Source organism: Vitis vinifera, chromosome 12 (genome assembly GCF_030704535.1).
Source record: "Vitis vinifera cultivar Pinot Noir 40024 chromosome 12, ASM3070453v1".
Taxonomy (NCBI): domain Eukaryota; kingdom Viridiplantae; phylum Streptophyta; class Magnoliopsida; order Vitales; family Vitaceae; genus Vitis; species Vitis vinifera.
In genome coordinates this window covers 435,507-455,456 of record NC_081816.1, presented here as the reverse complement: position 1 = coordinate 455,456, position 19,950 = coordinate 435,507, and the positions used below count along the sequence as shown (strand labels likewise).

Here is a 19,950-nt window from a genome sequence, read left to right as displayed (position 1 = left end):
TTGAAGCAATGTAGGTAGTTTCCAGTTTCATCTTCAGTTTCAGTGTTTCAGTCATACAAGATGAATTAATACATCTTCTTAATTTGTGGCAGGCAACAGAGTTATTTAAAAAGAGAGTTTTATGAGAAAATGGGAAAGGGCTCTCTCACTTGTTTCTCTACTTGGACACACTGCTTCTCACCATCACTTCACATAAAGTTAACTACACTTACAATCTGCAGGAAAACATATCTCTTCATTCCCATTCTACTCCACGAAGAGACCCACAAATACAGCACCACTTCTCACCTGCACCCATTGTTCAAGACAACACACTACTTTATCAATTCTTCTTCATTTATATATAACCCGATTATTGTTATTATTATTATTTATAACAATCAACACCTCGAGGTTTGGGTCCCCATGGAAAGTCCTAATGACTTAGTTCCTCGGTTACAAAAAATAAAATAAAATAATTATAATTATTTATGTCATTTAAATAACTTTTGGATCACAAAAACAACATAAAAATATTAATTTAAGTTTGAAGTTGTTTGGATGATATCATATTGATTTGATGTGTTGGTTTTTTTTTTTAAAAAAATTAATTTTTGAGGATTATAGTATGTTTTAGTACTTTACACAAAAATTTAGTAACGGGTAATCTACACCCTTAAAGTGGGTCTTTGGACATGATAGAGTATCAAATTTTCTTTTTCAAATTATGCAAATATAAATAAGAATAAAATAGATTGAAAAATAGAAAAATAAATAAGCAAATAAAAATGAATAAAATAAAGAAAATTTTATAAATAGGTATGTATAGATTTTATAAATTAAACAAAATAATAAAATGATTTTTTATTGATATGTATAGATTTTTAATATTAAGTAGATGAGTAATAGGTAATTTATTGAAGTAATTCTATTAATGAGACAAATGAGTTTTCCTATGAAACAGAGAAATAATAAATATGATATAGAGATAAATGAGTAGATAGTAAAACAACAAAATGGAAAGAGTATTATCAAGTCAAGAAATAACAAACAAGGATATTTATATGATAATAACTAATCCATTATAAGATAAAGCAACAATAAAATGATATTTCATTAATTTATTAATTTTTAAGATTGAGGAAAAATAAGTTTTTAGATATAAATAAAGTAGACAAATAGTCCTTAGAGAATGTTCAGTAAATCAATTTAATGACTTAAAGTGACTTAATAATTTAATTTAAGTTATTAAAAAGATTAAGATGTTTGATAAAATAACTTAATATTACAATTTCAAATTAAAAATAATTAAGTATAAAGTTAAAATAGTTAACTTATTCTTCATTTCAAATTTTTTTTTTGTTAGTTGCCCTCATCTGATGAGAGAATATTTAAGAAACATAACTTCACATCAATAATATATATAAGTAAATGCATTTTAAAGTTATATTATATATCAACAATACTTTAGATATGGATGTTTAATAAACAAATTTGTTAGTTAATATTAATGAAAATAAATATTCATTAAAATTAATGATGATAAATATTGATTACAACTAATAATGATAAATATGTCACTTTGATAACTTAAAATAAATTTTAGGTAAACTTTATCAAATTAAGTAAAAAATATTATTTTAATAACTTAAATTTGACTTAAGTTGTTAAATAATAATTATTAAGTTTTACTAAACACCCACTAAATAACAATTTGACCTAAATTTAGTTTAAGTCATTAAATAATAAGTATTAAATTTTACAAAACATCCGCTTACTCTTATAAGTAGTAGCGTGCCAAACTTGTTATTTCTTTTGGTTTAAGGGTTGAATTGTGATTTCTTGTGCAACAAACATACAAAGTATTTTTATATGCTTCTCATGTTCCAAAAAACGAAGTCTTATTCACGTAGGTTTCTTTCTCTAGGAGTAGCTAGTAAGATATGGTAAGTATATATATGTTTAATATGCATCCAAAACAAAAAAATTGGTGAGAGCTGTGAATGGAATATAGAAATCTTACACTAGTTGGAGAGCTGTTTGGTCGTGGCGAGAGTAATGGTGATTAGGGTCCAGGAGGTTAACAGGGAGCAAGTTTTGAGAGTCGTATGGCTGCTGCGGCACGCTCTCGTACTGAGACCCTGGCATCAGGTTCATTTGCTGTTGGGCTCTCTCATTCTCAGCTATCTGTATCATCAAAACTTATTTCTATTATTACCATTAATCTACAACCAAAAAAGAATATGCTTAGTTCACATGCATATTTGCTCTAAGAGGGAGGGGGAGAGAGAGAGAGAGACCTGTGCTCGCAGAAATAAGTTACTGTTTTGGAGCTCAATCTCCTGCACAAGGTAACCAACATTTTGTTTTCATCAACCACAGTTTCAACTTTCACTAAACATCAACTTTGTGAGTAACATGTAAATATCTGTACTTGAAAATTCTGTGAGTTTAATTACAACCGGAACTGGCATGGATTCTGGGTTGTCAAATTAAGTTCGAACCAGTCCTATTTCATATTGCCAGTACTGAAAGTGTCTTTTGTTCTTTGTTTTTTGGCAAAAACATTCATAGTTCTGCTAGGGTTTTAGATGGGTTCTGCTAGGGCATAATAAAGTAGGTTCTGACTAAAGTTTACTTGAATATTAACAAATCAGATTCAGGATGAATATTTTTAATTTTGAGTGATATAGGTTTGGAATTAATTAGCATTATAAGTATGGTTTAGCTTCCTAAACTTGGAAATATAAATTCTGATTTGAATTACATTAAAAGTTTTCTTTCCTTCTACTTTGCCCAAATTTTTAAAAATCCAAATGGAGCCAATACTTCAAGTCAAAAACAGCTCTAATTTGAAGACAGCTGCAGCTGAGTGTGTTGAAATGCAAATATTACTCTCAGAACAAGAAGGAGAAAAAAAAAAAAAAACCCAAACAAACAAATGAAGTAGGAAGCATTATTTACCCTCTTTTGCATATACTCGATTTCAGCAAACAGCAATTCATTCTGGCAGAATAAGAGCAAGTTAGAACACAGGAAAAGGGCATTGAACTGATGAAAAGACTTGACAGTAGAAAACATAGTCACAAAGGAAACATATAGTAGGTACCTTTTTGGATCTGATTCTGCTGATACCTTTCTCCAACCTGGTCTCCAGATTCTTGAGTTCCTTAAAGTTCAGAGAGCTAAGAGCCTCACCCAGAATATGCCTGAAAATATATAACAATTTCTTCCAATCAAAATTTCCAATTTCAGAAGTATCACATAAGAGCCTAAACATAACATCTCATGAACTTTACCTGTTCAAATTCTGTATATCCCTGATTTGACGGCGCAATTTGGAGGCTTCTTGCTGGTAAAACTGAGGTTGATGTATGTGTAGAAGTAATAATGTTAGAGTATTGCACTTCAATTAACACATGCACAGTCTTAGGAAATCATCATGTAGCAAAATCACTTTTATTTTTGTTTTCTTTCTGAGGCTCAATACACTTCTCTCTTTAGGATTTTAACTGAGCCCAAGAAAATATGGTGTGTGCTCGATGAAGAAGCCAAAAATAAAAATAAAAAAAAACCAAAAGGTTTTTCCCATTTTTTTTTCTTTTTAAATGTTTTTCAAAAACTTTGTGCTAGGTGCAATAGCATTCAACACCAAAAGATTTATGATCCACTCTGCAGCCATGTCCATGCCAGTTATTTAATTGTCCATATACTTCTATATAGGTTCCCACAGCTCTTTGAGAATCCTAAGCGCTGGCCTTATAGGGCAGTTTATGTAGTCTACGGATGCTAAAAAATTAAGGCAATGGTCAACACAATCTTTGTCTGCTTGCTGCCGTTACACTAATTGAAGTAATGAAGCATGTCAAATTTTGGCCTTTTTCATGTTTAAGAACAATGAGAGAACATTTGAATCGTCATCAAAATGGTGGAAAACCATGATTTTCTAGTTGGTTTCCACCAGTTAAGAAGATTTCAAATTATTCACCAAACATACATGTAGCACAGTGTCTGTATGAATAATTTTAGTAAAAGACCGAAAAGAATACAGGAAAAGCCGGTTCCAACAAAAGATTATTGTCAAAAAACTACAGGTTTAGTTATAAAAGATGGTGATACTTCATTTGTTTGAACCCAGTTTTTCACATTGGAGATGGCTACGAAAATAAGGTTGGGTCTGAAATCCAATATTTCTGGGTCTGGATGCACATGAGATATAGGCATACTGCCACTGAGTAAGACTGAACCTGGCTAATTTTTGCCACCACTATACAAATGCAGGCTATGGATTACGATTCTGTGCTCAGGAAAACTGTGTAATAAGAAATCCAACAGTGCTATCTCCTACTTCATGAATTATCTTGGCCCATCTCTATGAATGCATAAACTCCTAAGTGCTAGAATCCTCATTACCATCCAGGATGTGTAGGGACAGCATTTTAATGCATTGAAGAGGGTTTACTGTCAGAATTTAAGTCTGAAATTTCTATAACAAATGGAATACTTTCTATGTCAATAGCCATGTTGGAGTAGTTGGGCACTTGGATTCAAAGAGAAATAACATTATTGAAAGGCTAGGGCAAGATTCTTCAAAAAATCCTCTTACCCAAATCTTGCCAGATTAAACATTTTGACACTCAGAACTGAGTTTCTGGAGATCATAAGCTACAAGACTCTTCAAAACTATGGAAAGGAATTTACAAATGTGGAAAACTGCAATCTAGCCGTTACTGGAAGAGGCAATTTTCTTATCATGGAAAACCCTCCATGATCTACATATGGCCTAGTCTAGGGCAAAGCTAGAGAATCAAATAAACCCTCGTTTGGTCATTATCTAAGGTTACCTCATTATGACCAAATTAAAGATATTAATTTGGATCTGAAAAGCTAGAAAACATGGACAAGTCTATTAATTTTTCACACAAAGAAATGGAGGAAATGCACAATGAGAAATGTCTAGGACAAATATGTTGGTTAGATGCCCATTTTAGGAGTCCCTAGCAGTAGGGTTGGTCCTGATGTTTTCCTTCCCTTAAGATCTCCTATTTCCTCTGTAGCCAAAATCATATCCAAATTCTATTACAGTTGTGACTGAACTTGTTGGCTTCCAAATACATTTGCTACAAGACCAGCCAATCTGACATGGTTATGACAACTATGACTCAGACGAAGATTGGCCCCAAGGATGGGAGGATTGGTGAAATAGGTTCAATGCCCCAACTACTTGGGATGGTTGACCTATTATCTAGCCCATCAAATTTCACTCTAATTTTGGTATCAGTTTGAAACTACATGGGAGATAATATATATGGAGATAACTTGGTCCATCAAGTAATCACTGGGATGCTACTGACTAAGAGCCCCTTCAGAAGTAATCCTCATAAAAGTGTTTTTAATCTTGTAGAGCTTCTATCAAGAATGATTTTCTGAAGATTAAGCTAAAGCTAGGATATAAAAAATAATGAATAAATAAATAAAAGGGTGTTTAATTTGAATGTGTCGTTTTTAGGAAAAAACAAAACATCCATTGAGTCCTAGTTCAAAATTTTGAGTGATTCAAATATTGTCCAAAAGCTTGAACATCATAAAGAGTAAATAGTTGGCTCTTGGTTCTTGAAGATACCCTAGTCAATAATGGCATATTGGAATCTTAGTCTACTTTTGGATCTTCTTGGAAATGTTGGTGGTTTTTTCAGCTAGGCAACAAGATAGAGCCAGAGTTTGGAGAGACGATTTCTAAGAGAGAGAGATATATAGAGAGAAAACTAGGGCTAGCTCTGAATTATAATTTTTCATTCACCTTGGCTCTAATTACAGCCTTCTTATACAATGTTTTCATCCACTGAAACCCTCTATATGCATGGATGGATTAAGATCACATCAAATATAAGACATGCAAGCACTTGACACTATAGTTGGGTTATTTTGGTGATATTTTATTTGGTTTTTCTATTGTTTTGAGAGAATCTAGGATTTGTTCATACTTTTCTTAATTTCTTCTTCTTTTTTCTCCCTTTTTTCCCTAATATTTTTGGTTATGTTTAATTTCCAAAAATAATGAAAGAAAGAAAAAAATATTAAGAAAAATAATTCTCTAATGTTTGACTATCTTATGAAAAATTCCAAAGAAATCAAATATAATTAAAATTAATTAAAAATTTATGCATTTTCAAATTATTTAATCTTTACATTAATAGTTAAAATAAATAAAATGATTTTGAAGTAGTATGTAAAAATAATTTATCGACTTTTGATTATATTTTTTATTTTTCTTTACTTTTTATTTCTTTTTATTTTTTGTCTCTATTTTTTTTTTCTTCACAATTTTTTTCTCAAATTTTTCGAGAATCAAACATAGCCTTTTGGATCGAAATGGAGCCCTAAGCCAACTTTATTTGGCATATAAGGGTTCTTTTTTTATAGTAGGATGTTTATGGGAATTGATACATTCAACTGTTGTGTTTGATAGCTAGGAATAGGAAAAGTACTTGAGGGAGAAAGACATCCAAGTCATGAGAGGATTTTAATTTTCATAAATTTTTTTTATTTTTACTCTCCTTTATGAAGTAGAACGGATTTTTCATACTTAATCAATATTTTCTAATATAATAACATAATTGAACAAAATAATGGACACAAGTTAATGAAAGGTTGTTGCATTCTGGGGTTGCATTTGCCTGCAAGCTAACATATAATATAAATTAATGACAAGATTTTGTAACTGAGAATTTAATGTATGAACATGAGCTGCCTGCAAACCTTTAATGAAAAGTTCTTTCCCCAACAGAAAAAAATACTGGCCAGGTATGAATTTCAATGAATGGAATACTTACAATCTTTTGAGGAGGAAGGCTGAGTTTTCGTTTAGACAAGTGAGCAGTTTAAATTTTACCTGAGCATTAGCTTCAGAAACAGATCCGGTATTGGAGGAATCAGAACACACTTTTTTGTACCTTTCGATTGTCGTTCTCACACTGCAAACACAAAAAAATTTCACTACATTGGATGATTGCAGAGAAGCATTCATGTCAGCAATTGTTCCGAGTGATAATCAGCAAAAAATGTAGTGCTTGTAATCATAACTTTCAGGAGCATACTACATTCTTTGACATGATAATAATGGACATGCATATATATATATATATATATATGATCAACTGCTAAGCACTTGAAGCACTTTGGAAGATTAGTACTGCATGGCATGGTACAAGTTTCTGTTTAAAATATTTTATGCCAAGTTCAAGCTCAGATTGGCTATGGCTTTTACATTTTTCTTTTAGACAAAGGAATGAAATCCCTAAGGCTGTTTGGTTCCCAAAAAAATTGTGGAAAAATGCAAACAAGAGAAAATCAAATAAGGGAAAATCATTTTTCTTAACGTGTTTTTTCTTTCCTTAATATTTTCCAAGAACCAAACATAATGTAAAGGAAAAAATTAACACCGGAAGAAAAAGGAACAGGAATTCAATGTAATGGAAGTCATTGTTTTTTCAAGATAAAGTAGCGAGAGCTTTGTCTTTGTAAATTTTTGTTGGTGGGAGATGGACTAATCTCTTATGCAAAGAATCTTGTATCGGCTTCTGATTTCATTGTAGCATTACACAAATCACACAGATTTTACATGGACCATCAGATTGAAGCCTTCATGCATGACACAAAAGAAAATCCTTTTTGTTCAAGTTCTTGGAATGCTATACATCTTTGAAAATTTAATGTCTGAGGTTGTTGTTGTCTTCTTGTTTAAGTCCCACCAAGCATTGATGAATCAGAAACAGTAAAGCAAGATAATGGAATATGAAGATGGATACTTGAACACTTCTCTTGGAAAATTCATTGTAAAAGTGAAACAGTAAAATATTTGTGACTTGAATACTGGTAATTAAGTTATAGAAGATGCTATTAGACTGAAGGTCCAACAAATAAGATTAGCTGGAAACCGCACTTAATTCATTCATAAATACTCCTAATTAAGTTATAGAAGATGCACTCATATGTTCTTTAATATAGGGGTTGGGAAAAAAAAAAAAAAAGACTATGTTTGGTTCCGGAAAATTAGAGAATATGAGGAAAAGAAAATAAATGAGAAAAGTGGAAGGAAAAAAAAAAAGAAAAATTAAAAAATAAATTATTTTTATATCATTCTTCAAATTTATTTTGCTTATTTTTCCCTATTATATAGAGATTAGATAATTTTAAAATGCATATATTTTTAACCAAATTTAGTTATATTGATTTTCTTTGATTTTTTTTCGAGTGAAATCAAATATAAGAAAATCATTTTTCTTACCATTTTTTTTTCTTTCCTAAATAATTTTCAAAAACCAAACATACACTAAGGGTTATCATTTTCCCTTTTCCCATGGGGCTATGGTTCTCCAATGATAGATTTCATGTTTTTTGTTTCCTCTAAGTTTGGCTAGCTTGACCAGTATTCACCCAAAAAAAGAAAAAAGAAAAATACCAAACTTATTATATAAATGATTTCCCTAAGTTTTGATAGATGAGAGCATTCCCTGCAATGAAAAACACCCATCACATCCCAAAAAAAATCCTTTTGTGTGGCATTCAATTGTACTTATTAAAGGAATTTTGAAACATCAACAAAAGTAAGGGAGGGCAACTTGTTCCAAGGTAATTAACATGAATAGCCTATGAACTCACTGAACTATATTTATATATATCAAGCTAATGGACCAATAATATGGATATCAAATTAAAGCTAAAATCTTTTGGCAATACATCATAACACTAAACTTTTCTCCTCCTTAACATTACCTAACTAGGACTCAAGCCTTATAGATATCAACTTACTTGTGATGCCCTTCCCATTCCAGCCAATTGAGCCACAAGCTATGCTATTTTCAAAGATAATAACTAAATATGAAAATCCCTTGAAGAATAAACCATATATCCAAAAACCCATATGTGTAATTTACAAAACTCTAAATTTAATTTATTATTTTCTCTTTCATTGTTGTATTTCTTTTTCACACTAAATAAAATATTAAAAGGAAAAAGAGTTAGGTTAATGTAACTATAAAAATGTTAATTAGAAAACTAAAATTTTGACTGGTTACAATAAAATGCAATGATTGATATCTATCAGGGTAACTCAATCACTTAATACAAACACTAAAAAGTATAATTCTAGTAAGTGATACATAGTTATAGGTTCAAATCATGTCAATCATGATATTCTAAATTTATTCGATATTGATTGTTATAGGACGGTCAACACCTTGAGGTTTTGATCCCTATGAAGAGTTTTAAGAGCTTGATCATAAAAGGTTCCTCGATTATTAAAATAAAATGCAATGATTGATTTCTGTATACACACACCCCCACAAGGAACAAGAAAATATTCTAGAATGAATATATAAAACTTAGGAAATATCTTAGAATGAATATATAAAGCTTAACACTAGATATAGGGTCATATTAACCATAATTTCATATGACAATATAATAAGAAGAAAGTATATTTTGAGAAGAAAAAAGAAGAAAAAGGGTAACCATTAAAATAGTATAATAACGTTACTATCTTGCATGGGAACCGGTGAGTTGAGTAATGAGATCTGACCAATTGAAAAGATTGTACAATTTAAGTAAAGCATAGAAAGAGCATGCTAAAGGTACGGAGTAAATTAATGTTGGTCACGTAGGGTCAAACACGTCACAAGCTAAGGACATAGGTATTATATTCCTTTATATAAATGGATTTCAATAAAGATAAGGAGTGGAGTGTGAATTTGATATTATAATATTATAACGACTACAACAACATATGACATTTGTAGGAGTACACACATGAAAAACACGAATACTTTCAATAATTACTCTGCGTAGGAGCTGGCCTGTATTGTACCTTAATCTTGTCGAAACACTGATTGGCTATCTCTGCCTCGCTGGCACAAGATCCCAAGATATGATTGGGTAAAGCACATCAGCCTCTAAGAGAATGACATGCGTCACGTGTCCATTACGCGTAGGGTAATAACCTGGAGAGCCCTCCATTTACCCAGTGTCTCCGTTTTTTTTTGAAAGTTTAATAATTTAAAAATAAGCAAAGAAAGAGAAATATGGATGTGTTTGGTCTTAGGACGGCATCAGAGATGGAGAAAAAGAGAGCAGAGCAGAGCAGCCGGTCTGTATGCACGCTCTCTTCCCCATGCATAGAGAGAGCTAAAAAGTGACTCACCCCCTATTGGCTCCCAGCTACGTGTACTTGTACCTTCTCTCTCTCTCTCTTCTGAACCTCTCTAAGCTACCCCCTCTCTCCTCTGAACCTCTCTCAGCTTATATGATCATTGAAGCTGCGGATACAAGAACCCAAAGAAAAAATAACTTGATAAAAAACCCTACACTTTGTCAATTCATGAAATGATGCTCATAAATCTTTGGGGTTGGCTGTCATATAATATTAACAATATATGTCTTTTTTATCTTTGTGGGGGCTTTCCTGTAGTGTTATAAACCCATCAAGAATAAAACAAATACTTAGCTTTTCTGAAAGAAATGTGCATGAAGATATTTTAAACAAAACCATTATTGCTCAGCAAGTATATCTTTCAGATCTTGGTGCAAAATTAGAATGCCCATAAGAGCTATGGTGAGTAGATGATATCTCAGATTCCATGTTTGGGATGTGCAGAATGCTGCTTTTAGCTTCAGCGAGTCAAAGTGAAAGCGGTCTAGTAGAAGAAATTCCAGAATGGTGGTTTTCACCATTTGAGATAAAATTTATTTATGCAGTTTGATGATAAAAGAGAACCCCAGTAAAGGAATCATGACACCACCTTCTTGTCAGAATTCAAGAACTGAAAAATCATGTCTGAGGTGACCAAAGATTCTTAACAAAGATATCATACACATATAATCACACACTTGCAACTTAACCCTAGACTTGCATTTTTTATTTCCTTTAAATAAAGATTAATTTGTTAATAAGAAAACAAAGAAAAGGAAAAGAATCCTAATTTAGCTTTTTTCTTTGCTGAAAAATGTCGATTTGTGATGGGTTCTCAGCCTCACCCATCTTAGGTTTGAAAACCCTAATTAATTTAGTCTGCAATTGATGGAGTGAGATGTACGCTGTTGTTAAGGAAGGGTCAAGAGACGAAAGAAATGGACTAATGAGAAAGTGACAGCTTTGTAGCAAGACTTTGTTCAAGGCTGAATGACTGATGACATGAAGGGAGAGAGGGAGAGAGAAAGAGAGAGAGGAAGAGAGAGTGTGTAAAAATGGCTAACAAGACTGTTGATGCAGCACTGGATATACAAGGAAGCTGCTGATTTCACAGACATGAATATCTTACTAACCCTGTTTCTAACTCTCGCAAGTCACAACCACTGCTACTATTTCTGTCTATCACCATAACCATAGATCTGTGTATCTATCATACAAAACAACTGGGAAAGAGGCATAACATGAAAGAGAGATATTATCTATAAAACTCATAAAGGTAAAAAAAAAACAAAAAGGAAGCAAGACAAGTGAATCTTTGTTTTGAAGAAGTCAATCTTAACTGCGAAAGAAGAATGATTGTGTTCTGATCAGTCCAAAAACCCATTAAAATCTATCACAAAAACCGAAATCTAGACATGTAATTAAGCACCAATATGCAGAAAGAAATCATGGTTATTCCTCAGTAAAGGCAAACAAATTAGAGATTTGCAACAACATATAAAGCCTTCAGTGTAGAGGATCTTAGGGATGAGAGATGGTGGGGGGGAGGGGGAAAGAAATTAAGGAAATTAACCTGTTGTTAGCATATTCATAGAGGCGGCCACGGCTGGAGAAGACGATGAGAGCAACTTCTGCATCACATAAGACCGATAATTCATAGGCCTTTTTGAGCAAGCCGTTGCGGCGCTTACAGAAGGTGACTTGTCGATTAGTGGTGTTCTCGATCCGCTTAATTTCGATCTTCCCTCTTCCCATTTTTCTTTGGGAAGACCCCTCCGAGGCTTGATTCGGAAACTCCGTGGTTGAAAGCTGAAATGAGCTAAACCAAATTGATGCTTCTATAAGCAAATTTTGTTACATTTAAGCCTGAATTGGAACTTGAAACAAAGCAAGAGAATCCAATACATCCAAAAGAAGCAAAACAAGAATTATAGTGTATCTTTCAGTATTTTGCTCGCTAACCTGGTAAGGAAACTTAGGAGAAGTAGATAAACAAGGGTGGAAACAACAATTTTTTCTTTTTTTTTTTCTCCTCTGGTTGAATTCACACGATTCTTTGGTATAGTTCTGCACAGGAGAGTTGCAGAAAATGGAAATGGTTTGTTCTATCAGATGGGTATTTATGGACACAAAATAGACCATCCAACAATCATCCAACTCACGCTATTATTCTCCCTAGAGATCTACCACCACTAGTGTGTCCCTCTTCCTATGCAATTTGTTTTGAAGAAGAAGAAGAAGAAGAAGAAGAAGATGGAGAGGGAGAGGGAGAGATCGAGAAAGATAGAGATAAAAAAGGAATTTGATGTTCTCCTTCAGATTCCATCAACCGTCCATTTTTTCTCATGTATGGCAGTATGGGAAAAAGGATGGGAGAGATAATAAAAAGAACTTTTGGAAAGTCACTATTAATGGGCTTGAATAAGACCTTGGCTAAGTTGCACTCAAGCCTTTATTATCAATGGGGAGGAGAAAAACCAAAACGAGAGGACCTCTCATGTTTTTAACTTTTTGGATTTGGAGTTGGCTAGCTTTCATACATTCAAGATTTGTTTCTTACTTCATCTGTGGTTGAAAACTTTTCACCTTTCTTTCTTTCTTCCTCTCTCTCTCCTCTCTCGCCCCCTCTCTCTCTCACACAACACATAAATTATTAGTCTTTATTTTTATTGTATGTATTAAGGTTGTGACGTAAGTGAAGGTGACCCCCATGTGATGTCCTGCTCGCCAGTTCATATTCTTCAGTTCATTTATGGTAACAATGCAGAAGTCCCCTTGATATATTTTTTTTATTAGCTGATCTAACTTGTTACCATCTTCCACGAGGGCCATAGGTGGGTATCCTCCATGCCCACTATATAATCTTCATCTTTGTTTGTTCAACAAGGCATATGCAATTTGTTATCATGTAAAAAAGTCTCTAATAGTTTGTGAATTGTGATGCCACACATTCCCGATCCATTGAAATTTCAACCATAGACAACAGTGTTCTCGTCCATCTTCCTGGTTGCTTATTCTAGCATGCACGACATGTCACATATCCCATACCCACCTTGCCCTTCATTCAGGACTTGTCATTTCGTTTGCGAGAATATCTATTATGTTCCCTTGGGCAATCTAATTACCACATCATCCCCTTTAGCTCCCAAGCTATTTCTCTCAATACTACTAATTCTTATCTTCTCACCCTGTGGAGGGAAGACATAATGGGAATGCCCTTCTCCATGAAAATGGGTTTTTTACAATGGCATCAAGTAATGAGGAAGTGGTTCTCAACGGGGATTTGTTATAATTATATTCTTTAGGGTTTGAATTACACGAAGGCTTTTAAGGGCATGTTTGGGAAAATTTTCAAAAATCATTTTCAAGAAATAGTTTTTGAGAATAATTCTTAAAAACAATTCTAACTTACTTTCAAGAAATTTTTTTTACTAGCATAGAGCTTAAATATAAAAACAGTTTTCTTGGTTTATTCTCTACAAAGATACTGCTTAAATACAAACAAGGTAAAAGTTTTCAAGGACTCTTTGTATTTTCACTTATTGCTTGAAACACCGTAATAAAAAACAACCAAAAGCACCTCGAAATTTGTCTGAAAGTACATAAACTCACTTATTAGCCTATTTACATAAAATTAGTAGCTTTCAAAGAATTTATTAAAGCACTTGTTAACCATACGCCTACATTTATTATAAGTGGTGCACCTAGTGGCTTGCTTTGAAGATGATTGCTTAAGGTTCATATTTGCTTAAGTAACCTAAACCTCTCTTATTTTTATGGGCACTTCCTTTCTTAATCATCTCATTCAAAATCTTAAAGTTAGGATAAAAGATTTCATTTTGATTTGATAGATTCTTTTTCTATTCATCTAAATCTGAAGTTTAAGAATTTATTCTTTTCAAACATAATATGTTGATGTTCATATTCAAGAAACTTAATTCTTTCAATTAATCTTTTGTTTCAATCGTAAGCTCTTTGATCTTACCATTCATGTCAATTTCTAAGATTCATAAGAATTTAATTTTTCATTCAAATCATTTTTCTCATATTTAAAGCTTTTAATAAGAGTGTTCCTTTTATTCAAGATTTTCTTTAAATTCACATTCTCAGCCTTTAATTTATAACTCTCTTGATACATGGCATTATATGCCTCTTGAAGAGTGTCAAACTTTCCTTCTTCATCACTTGATTCAATGAGATTTTCAATTTTAGAGGATGAAATAAGAGTGACAATGAAGGCAACAAGATGATTGTTATCATCATTTTTAGTTTAGCCTTTGATGGAATTATGGTCATCAGACTCGAAATCACTCCAAGTCACTTGCATAAATTTCTCATTCTTTTTTGGTGCAAGGCAATTTGAAACAAATTAAATGTTTTTTCCCATAGTTGAAACACTCAACTTGAGATGATTTTGACACACCTTTTTCTTTGTTTTTCTTGGAATAATATTTATTCTCTTTATTTGAGTCATCTTTTATGTTTGCCTCCTTTTACATTTTTTTTATCAAATGTAAAAATTTCAAATTGATTGAGAACTTTTAATATCACTAAGAAATTTTGTAGTCTTAATATAATAAAACTATCTAAAGGGGGATGAATAGGTAGTCTCTCAATTAGCCTCAAAATGTAAACTTTATTACAATTTTTTTTTCCTTTTACATTCATCATTTGATTAAGAGCAAATAATCTCATATATATATATATATATATAAATAAAATTGATCGCACAAATAAACATAGGATATAACATAAAAAAACTACCTAACAACCTACCAAGAGGAAAAAGCCATTAGTGGTCTTTCAACTACTAAATAATTCATTAAGTACGAGAAAAATGTACATAGTTTAACATGACCAAATACACCTATTTACTAGGATCTTATATTGTCAATATATACACTTCTTTTTCCACATCCTTGATATAGTACTCCCTCATGTTCCTTAATGGATTCCTCCAAGCCCTTATTGAAGTTTTATGGTGAAATCTCTCACCTTTATTACATTTGAATATACTTTCAAAATAGATCTTGAAATGGTTTAAGAGGTGGAGGAGCAAGCTTTTGAGGTTGTAAATGCTCACTTAGGATTTCCTTGTAATTGCTCTCTTAGGATTTCCTTGTAGTTCAATAATTTTCAACAAAACAAATCCTTTTATACTAAATCATAAAAACAAAAAAACCGGAGAATCTCATTATGGAAAGTTTTCTAATTTGAACACATTCTAAAACCCCCGGTAACCAATTATGAGAGTTTTCAACCTTTTAAAATACCCTCCAAAACATATTCTTTCTGAATTAAAACCGATTTAGGAAATAAAAGGAACAAAGACAATTTGAACGCTTGTGGAAGGACATTTGAACATCCCTTGGGGTGTTTAAACATCCATTCTAGGGTATCCCAATTTCACTATTTTTCGATCTTCATTTACATACCATTTTCAACTCAAATCTTGTAATTTTCATTGCATAAGTTTTACATATCAAACATGCAAACTTATCTCAAATAAGTTCAAACTTATCTTGAGGCAGATAAAGACCAAAGAAAGTATGTGCCTCACTAAAAAAAATGAAATTACCAACAAAACAAATGCACAACCACAAATTATATAGCATGATTTAGCGGCCACAAAACTGATATGGAGCAACGAAAATGATATGGAGCAACGAAAATGCAGGAGTTGTATATGTAGAAGTCAATGGAATTTGAAAAGAAAAAGTGAAATTCAATTGGTAAAGGGAGGTGGGAAGCTTCTACACGAACATGGAAGATGGTAGATTGCTTGCTTGGGGGTGCGCATTGAATTGCAAAAATTAATTGGATGTATGACTTGCGCCATCTCTAATTGAAGTTGACAAGTCCTACGACTTGGGGGAGTTGGTACGTCTCTTCCTATGACATGAGATTTTTTAATTTGTCTCTCTCTCCATCACAAGTTGCTGTCTCTTCCTTATACCTCTTCCCGTTACAACCTAGAACTAACACCTGCGTTATTAATCTCAAATTCCAAATCACTTCATACGCCTATCTTAACATGTAATTTTCACTATGTTTTTGTCTAATCAAAGAAAATGACGGCCTGAATTGAAAGGAGGTTTTTTTTTTTTGCTTAATAACATATTAGAAAAAGGAATTACATTAATTATAGTAGTTGAGTGAGGTGATGTTTGTTTTTTAAATAAAAATAAAAAATAAAAATAAAAATATTTTATTTTTTCTATTAAGTTAAAAATAATATATTAATGTTAATCAATATAATTAAAATGAATTTGTTATCAATAATTTCAGTTTAGTTATATTAATTGATATCAATAAATTATTTTTAATTACATAAAAAAAGTTAAATAATTTGATTTTTTTTATTTAGCTGAGAAAACAAACATTACCTAGGTAAGTACTTGAAGAATTAGAGTCTATTAGATAACATTTTTATAAAGTATTTTTAATATAAAAGATATTTTTGGAAAATAAAAATAAATGTTTGGCAAAATTAAAAAAAAAATATTTATAATAATCTTTGTATGTTTATTGCCTTACTTTTTGACGAGCTAATGTTACCCAACTCATTGTAGGCCAAAGTGCAGGCAAATCCCGCTCAATCAACCACCTGAATTTTCCTTGACCGCCCAAAATATGAAATTAACAAAATAAAAATAAATATATTTTGTTCATCTAGAGGATGAAATAAAGGGGCCACCATGATATGGGTGAGGACCAGGTACCTTTCACCCTTGTCGCCAGTTCATATCAGTAAGCACATTCTGTAGACCCAGTCTATTCAAGAAGACAACATATATTATGAACCTAAACCCTATCTTACAGCTGTATATGCATGGGATGAGAAACCAAGGCCAAATCCAGAAATTATCTTCGGGATTAAGCAGTAGAAGACAAAACTAAATAGAAAAGTAATGATTAGTATCATATTATATTCTTTAGAATTCACAAAAGTCCTTACCATTTACCCTTACAGGGAAAGATGTATGCAGGATACGATAATTTGTATGGTGCAGAAATAGAAAAGAAATCTCTGGTGCCAAAAGGAAAAGAACAAATGAAAAAAGAAAAGGTTGACAACTATCAAGAGTCGTACATACATGATCTACTTTCAAACTGGATTGAATTGTCATGCTACCTTCGGATATATATATATATATATTATCAACCAAACTATTTTTAAAACGCCTTCTACGAATTTGCATGGACACTGAAAAATCTACATGAGAGAAATTAATTAGTCAGTTTAATTAATTATCAATCAAATTAGGGAGATCGCTCTAATTTCCTTGGAAAATCTTGAGGATGAAACTTGCCTAGATGGCTACAATTTCATTATAAAGCATCTTTATGGATACCTGGCCTTCTAAATGAATTATTAGCCCCTGCAATAACTGCATTTAATGAATCAACTCCAAACTATTTGATGAGACGAGCTATTATCTATGCAACAAGCAACCCATCAATCAAGCATATTATTGCCATGCCATTTGTAAAGTGTCTTCATGCTAACATTTAAGAATCTATTTGATAGTAATTCTATAAAATCGTTTATAACATTTTTGTTATTTAAATCACTGAAAATATATGAATAATAAATATATAAATAAAATGAAATAAGTAGAAAATTGGAATTCATAGATAAGGTTAATCAAGGTTAGAGATTGACTCTATATCCTGAAAATGAATTTGTCATGCCTAGGTGTTTACGGTTTATTAACAATCATCATCCATGATGCAACGTTGTGATAGTAGCACTTCAAATCATAAAAAATAACGAATCACTTGATGATTTGTATTCTCTTATATACCAAATATTTGATAGAAAAGAAAAATAACTAGACTTGAAGTTAAGGAGGATTTAAATGATAAGAAATGAGAAAGAAAGGAGAGAATGAGTGAATGAATGAAAATGTCATGAATGGTCTTATTTATAGATTTGAAGGTGACCTATTAGAAGAGATGTGTCTTTAAAACTCTAGATATATCTTGTGAAGAATTGTGTCTTAAAACACCAAACACATCATTTGGAAGAGGTTGTGCCTTTTAAATACGTGACATATGCATCCTATAAAATAAGTTGTGTCCATCAAGAAACAACATGTCTTTTAAGGAAAAAAAAAAGTTATAATTGAAGAATTTGAAAAAAAATATGAAGAATTTGAAAACAAAATATGGAGGAACACCTCAATTCATTCTGTGATACCTCTTTTTTTACAATGAATGAAAGCATAAATAAATAGCCTACGGATATGAGACAATTTCGGAATGGAATTTCCCTTACATGGAAAGTGAATAAACTCTTACATGGGAAGTGAATAAACTACTCTTACATGGAAAGTGAATAAACTACCTTGCTAGAATTACTCCTAAATATATAAACTACTCTTACATGGAAAGTGAATAAACTACCTTGCTAGAATTACTCCTAAATCAATTATAATAAAGGCTGTACATTACACTAATTAGGGAAGTAAACAGAGGATGCTGGCTTGATTTCCAACACTCCCCCTCAAGCCGCGTTGTAGATGTTGATCATTCCAAGTTTTTCTGTCAGATCTTCGAAGTTAACTCGAGCAAGAGCTTTTGTGAGAATGTCAGCCGTTTGACAGTTTGTCGGAGTGTAGCTGACTTTGAAAACTCCTTCTTCAATCTTTTCCTTGATAAAGTGTCGATCTATTTCCACGTGCTTAGTTCGATCATGATGAACCGGATTCTTAGCGATACTGATGGCAGCTTGATTGTCGCAGTATAACACCATGGGATGCTTCAATGGAACCCGTAATTCTTCTAACAGCCTGTTCAACCAGATTCCCTCGCAGATACCTTGTGCCATAGCACGAAATTCTGCCTCAGCACTGCTACGGGCTACCACTGACTGTTTCTTGCTTCGCCATATAACCAAGTTCCCCCAGACAAATGAACAATAGCCTGAAGTTGATCTCCGATCAGTCACTGAACCTGCCCAATCTGCATCTGAAAAAATCTCAATCTCTTTATTTGTTGTTCTTTGAAAGAAGAGACCCTTTCCCGGTGTCATCTTGAGGTATCTCAATATTCTGATCACAGCAGTCATGTGTTTTTCGGTTGGATTATTCATGAATTGACTTACCACACTAACAGAGAAGCCGATGTCTGGCCTTGTATGAGAAAGATAGATGAGTTTCCCCACAAGACGTTGATATCTTTCTTTATCAACTGGCGCACTTCCATCACTTTCTTCCAGTTTGACAGTTGTATCCATAGGTGTTTCTGCCGGCTTGCATCCTAGCATTCCTGTTTCATTCAATAAGTCCAGAACGTATTTGCGTTATGAGACTGCTATACCTTTCTTTGACCTAGCAATCTCCATTCCGAGAAAGTACTTGAGGTTTCCAAGATCCTTGATTTCAAATTCCTTTGTCAGTAATTTTTTAAGTAAGTCAATTTTCTCTTCATGATCACTTGTCAAAATTATGTCATCCACATATACAATGATAATTGCCAGTTTCCCTTCTGGGAAGTGTTTCACAAATAATGTGTGATCGGATTGACATTGAACGAATCCGTACCCTTTCACTACCTTAGTGAACCGTTCAAACCAGGCCCTGGGAGATTGTTTGAGACCATACAAGGATTTTTGGAGTCTGCAAACCTTGTTGAAATTTGATGTCGTCTCAAGTCCAGCAGGAATGTCCATGTAAACTTCTTCCTCTAAGTCACCATTGAGGAAGGCATTCTTCACATCAAGTTGGTGAAGCGACCAATCGAGATTAGCTGCCAAGGATAAAAGTACACGAACAGTATTG

General features: G+C 32.6%; 1 protein-coding gene across 2 annotated transcripts; it reads right to left on the bottom strand.

Moving 5' to 3' along the window:
* On the bottom strand, positions 1-12,788 carry MADS1 (MAD-box transcripion factor). 2 transcript variants are annotated; one of them, XM_059740888.1, is made up of 9 exons: positions 12,128-12,788; positions 11,739-11,974; positions 6,877-6,953; positions 3,279-3,345; positions 3,089-3,188; positions 2,944-2,985; positions 2,280-2,321; positions 2,003-2,166; positions 1-288 (listed from the first exon to the last, which is right to left on the bottom strand). In XM_059740888.1, the coding sequence occupies exons 1-9, from the start codon at positions 12,305-12,307 to the stop codon at positions 285-287; spliced, it is 912 nt and encodes a 303-aa protein (XP_059596871.1). In that variant the 5' UTR covers positions 12,308-12,788; the 3' UTR covers positions 1-284.
* Between the last annotated feature and the right edge of the window lie 7,162 nt (positions 12,789-19,950).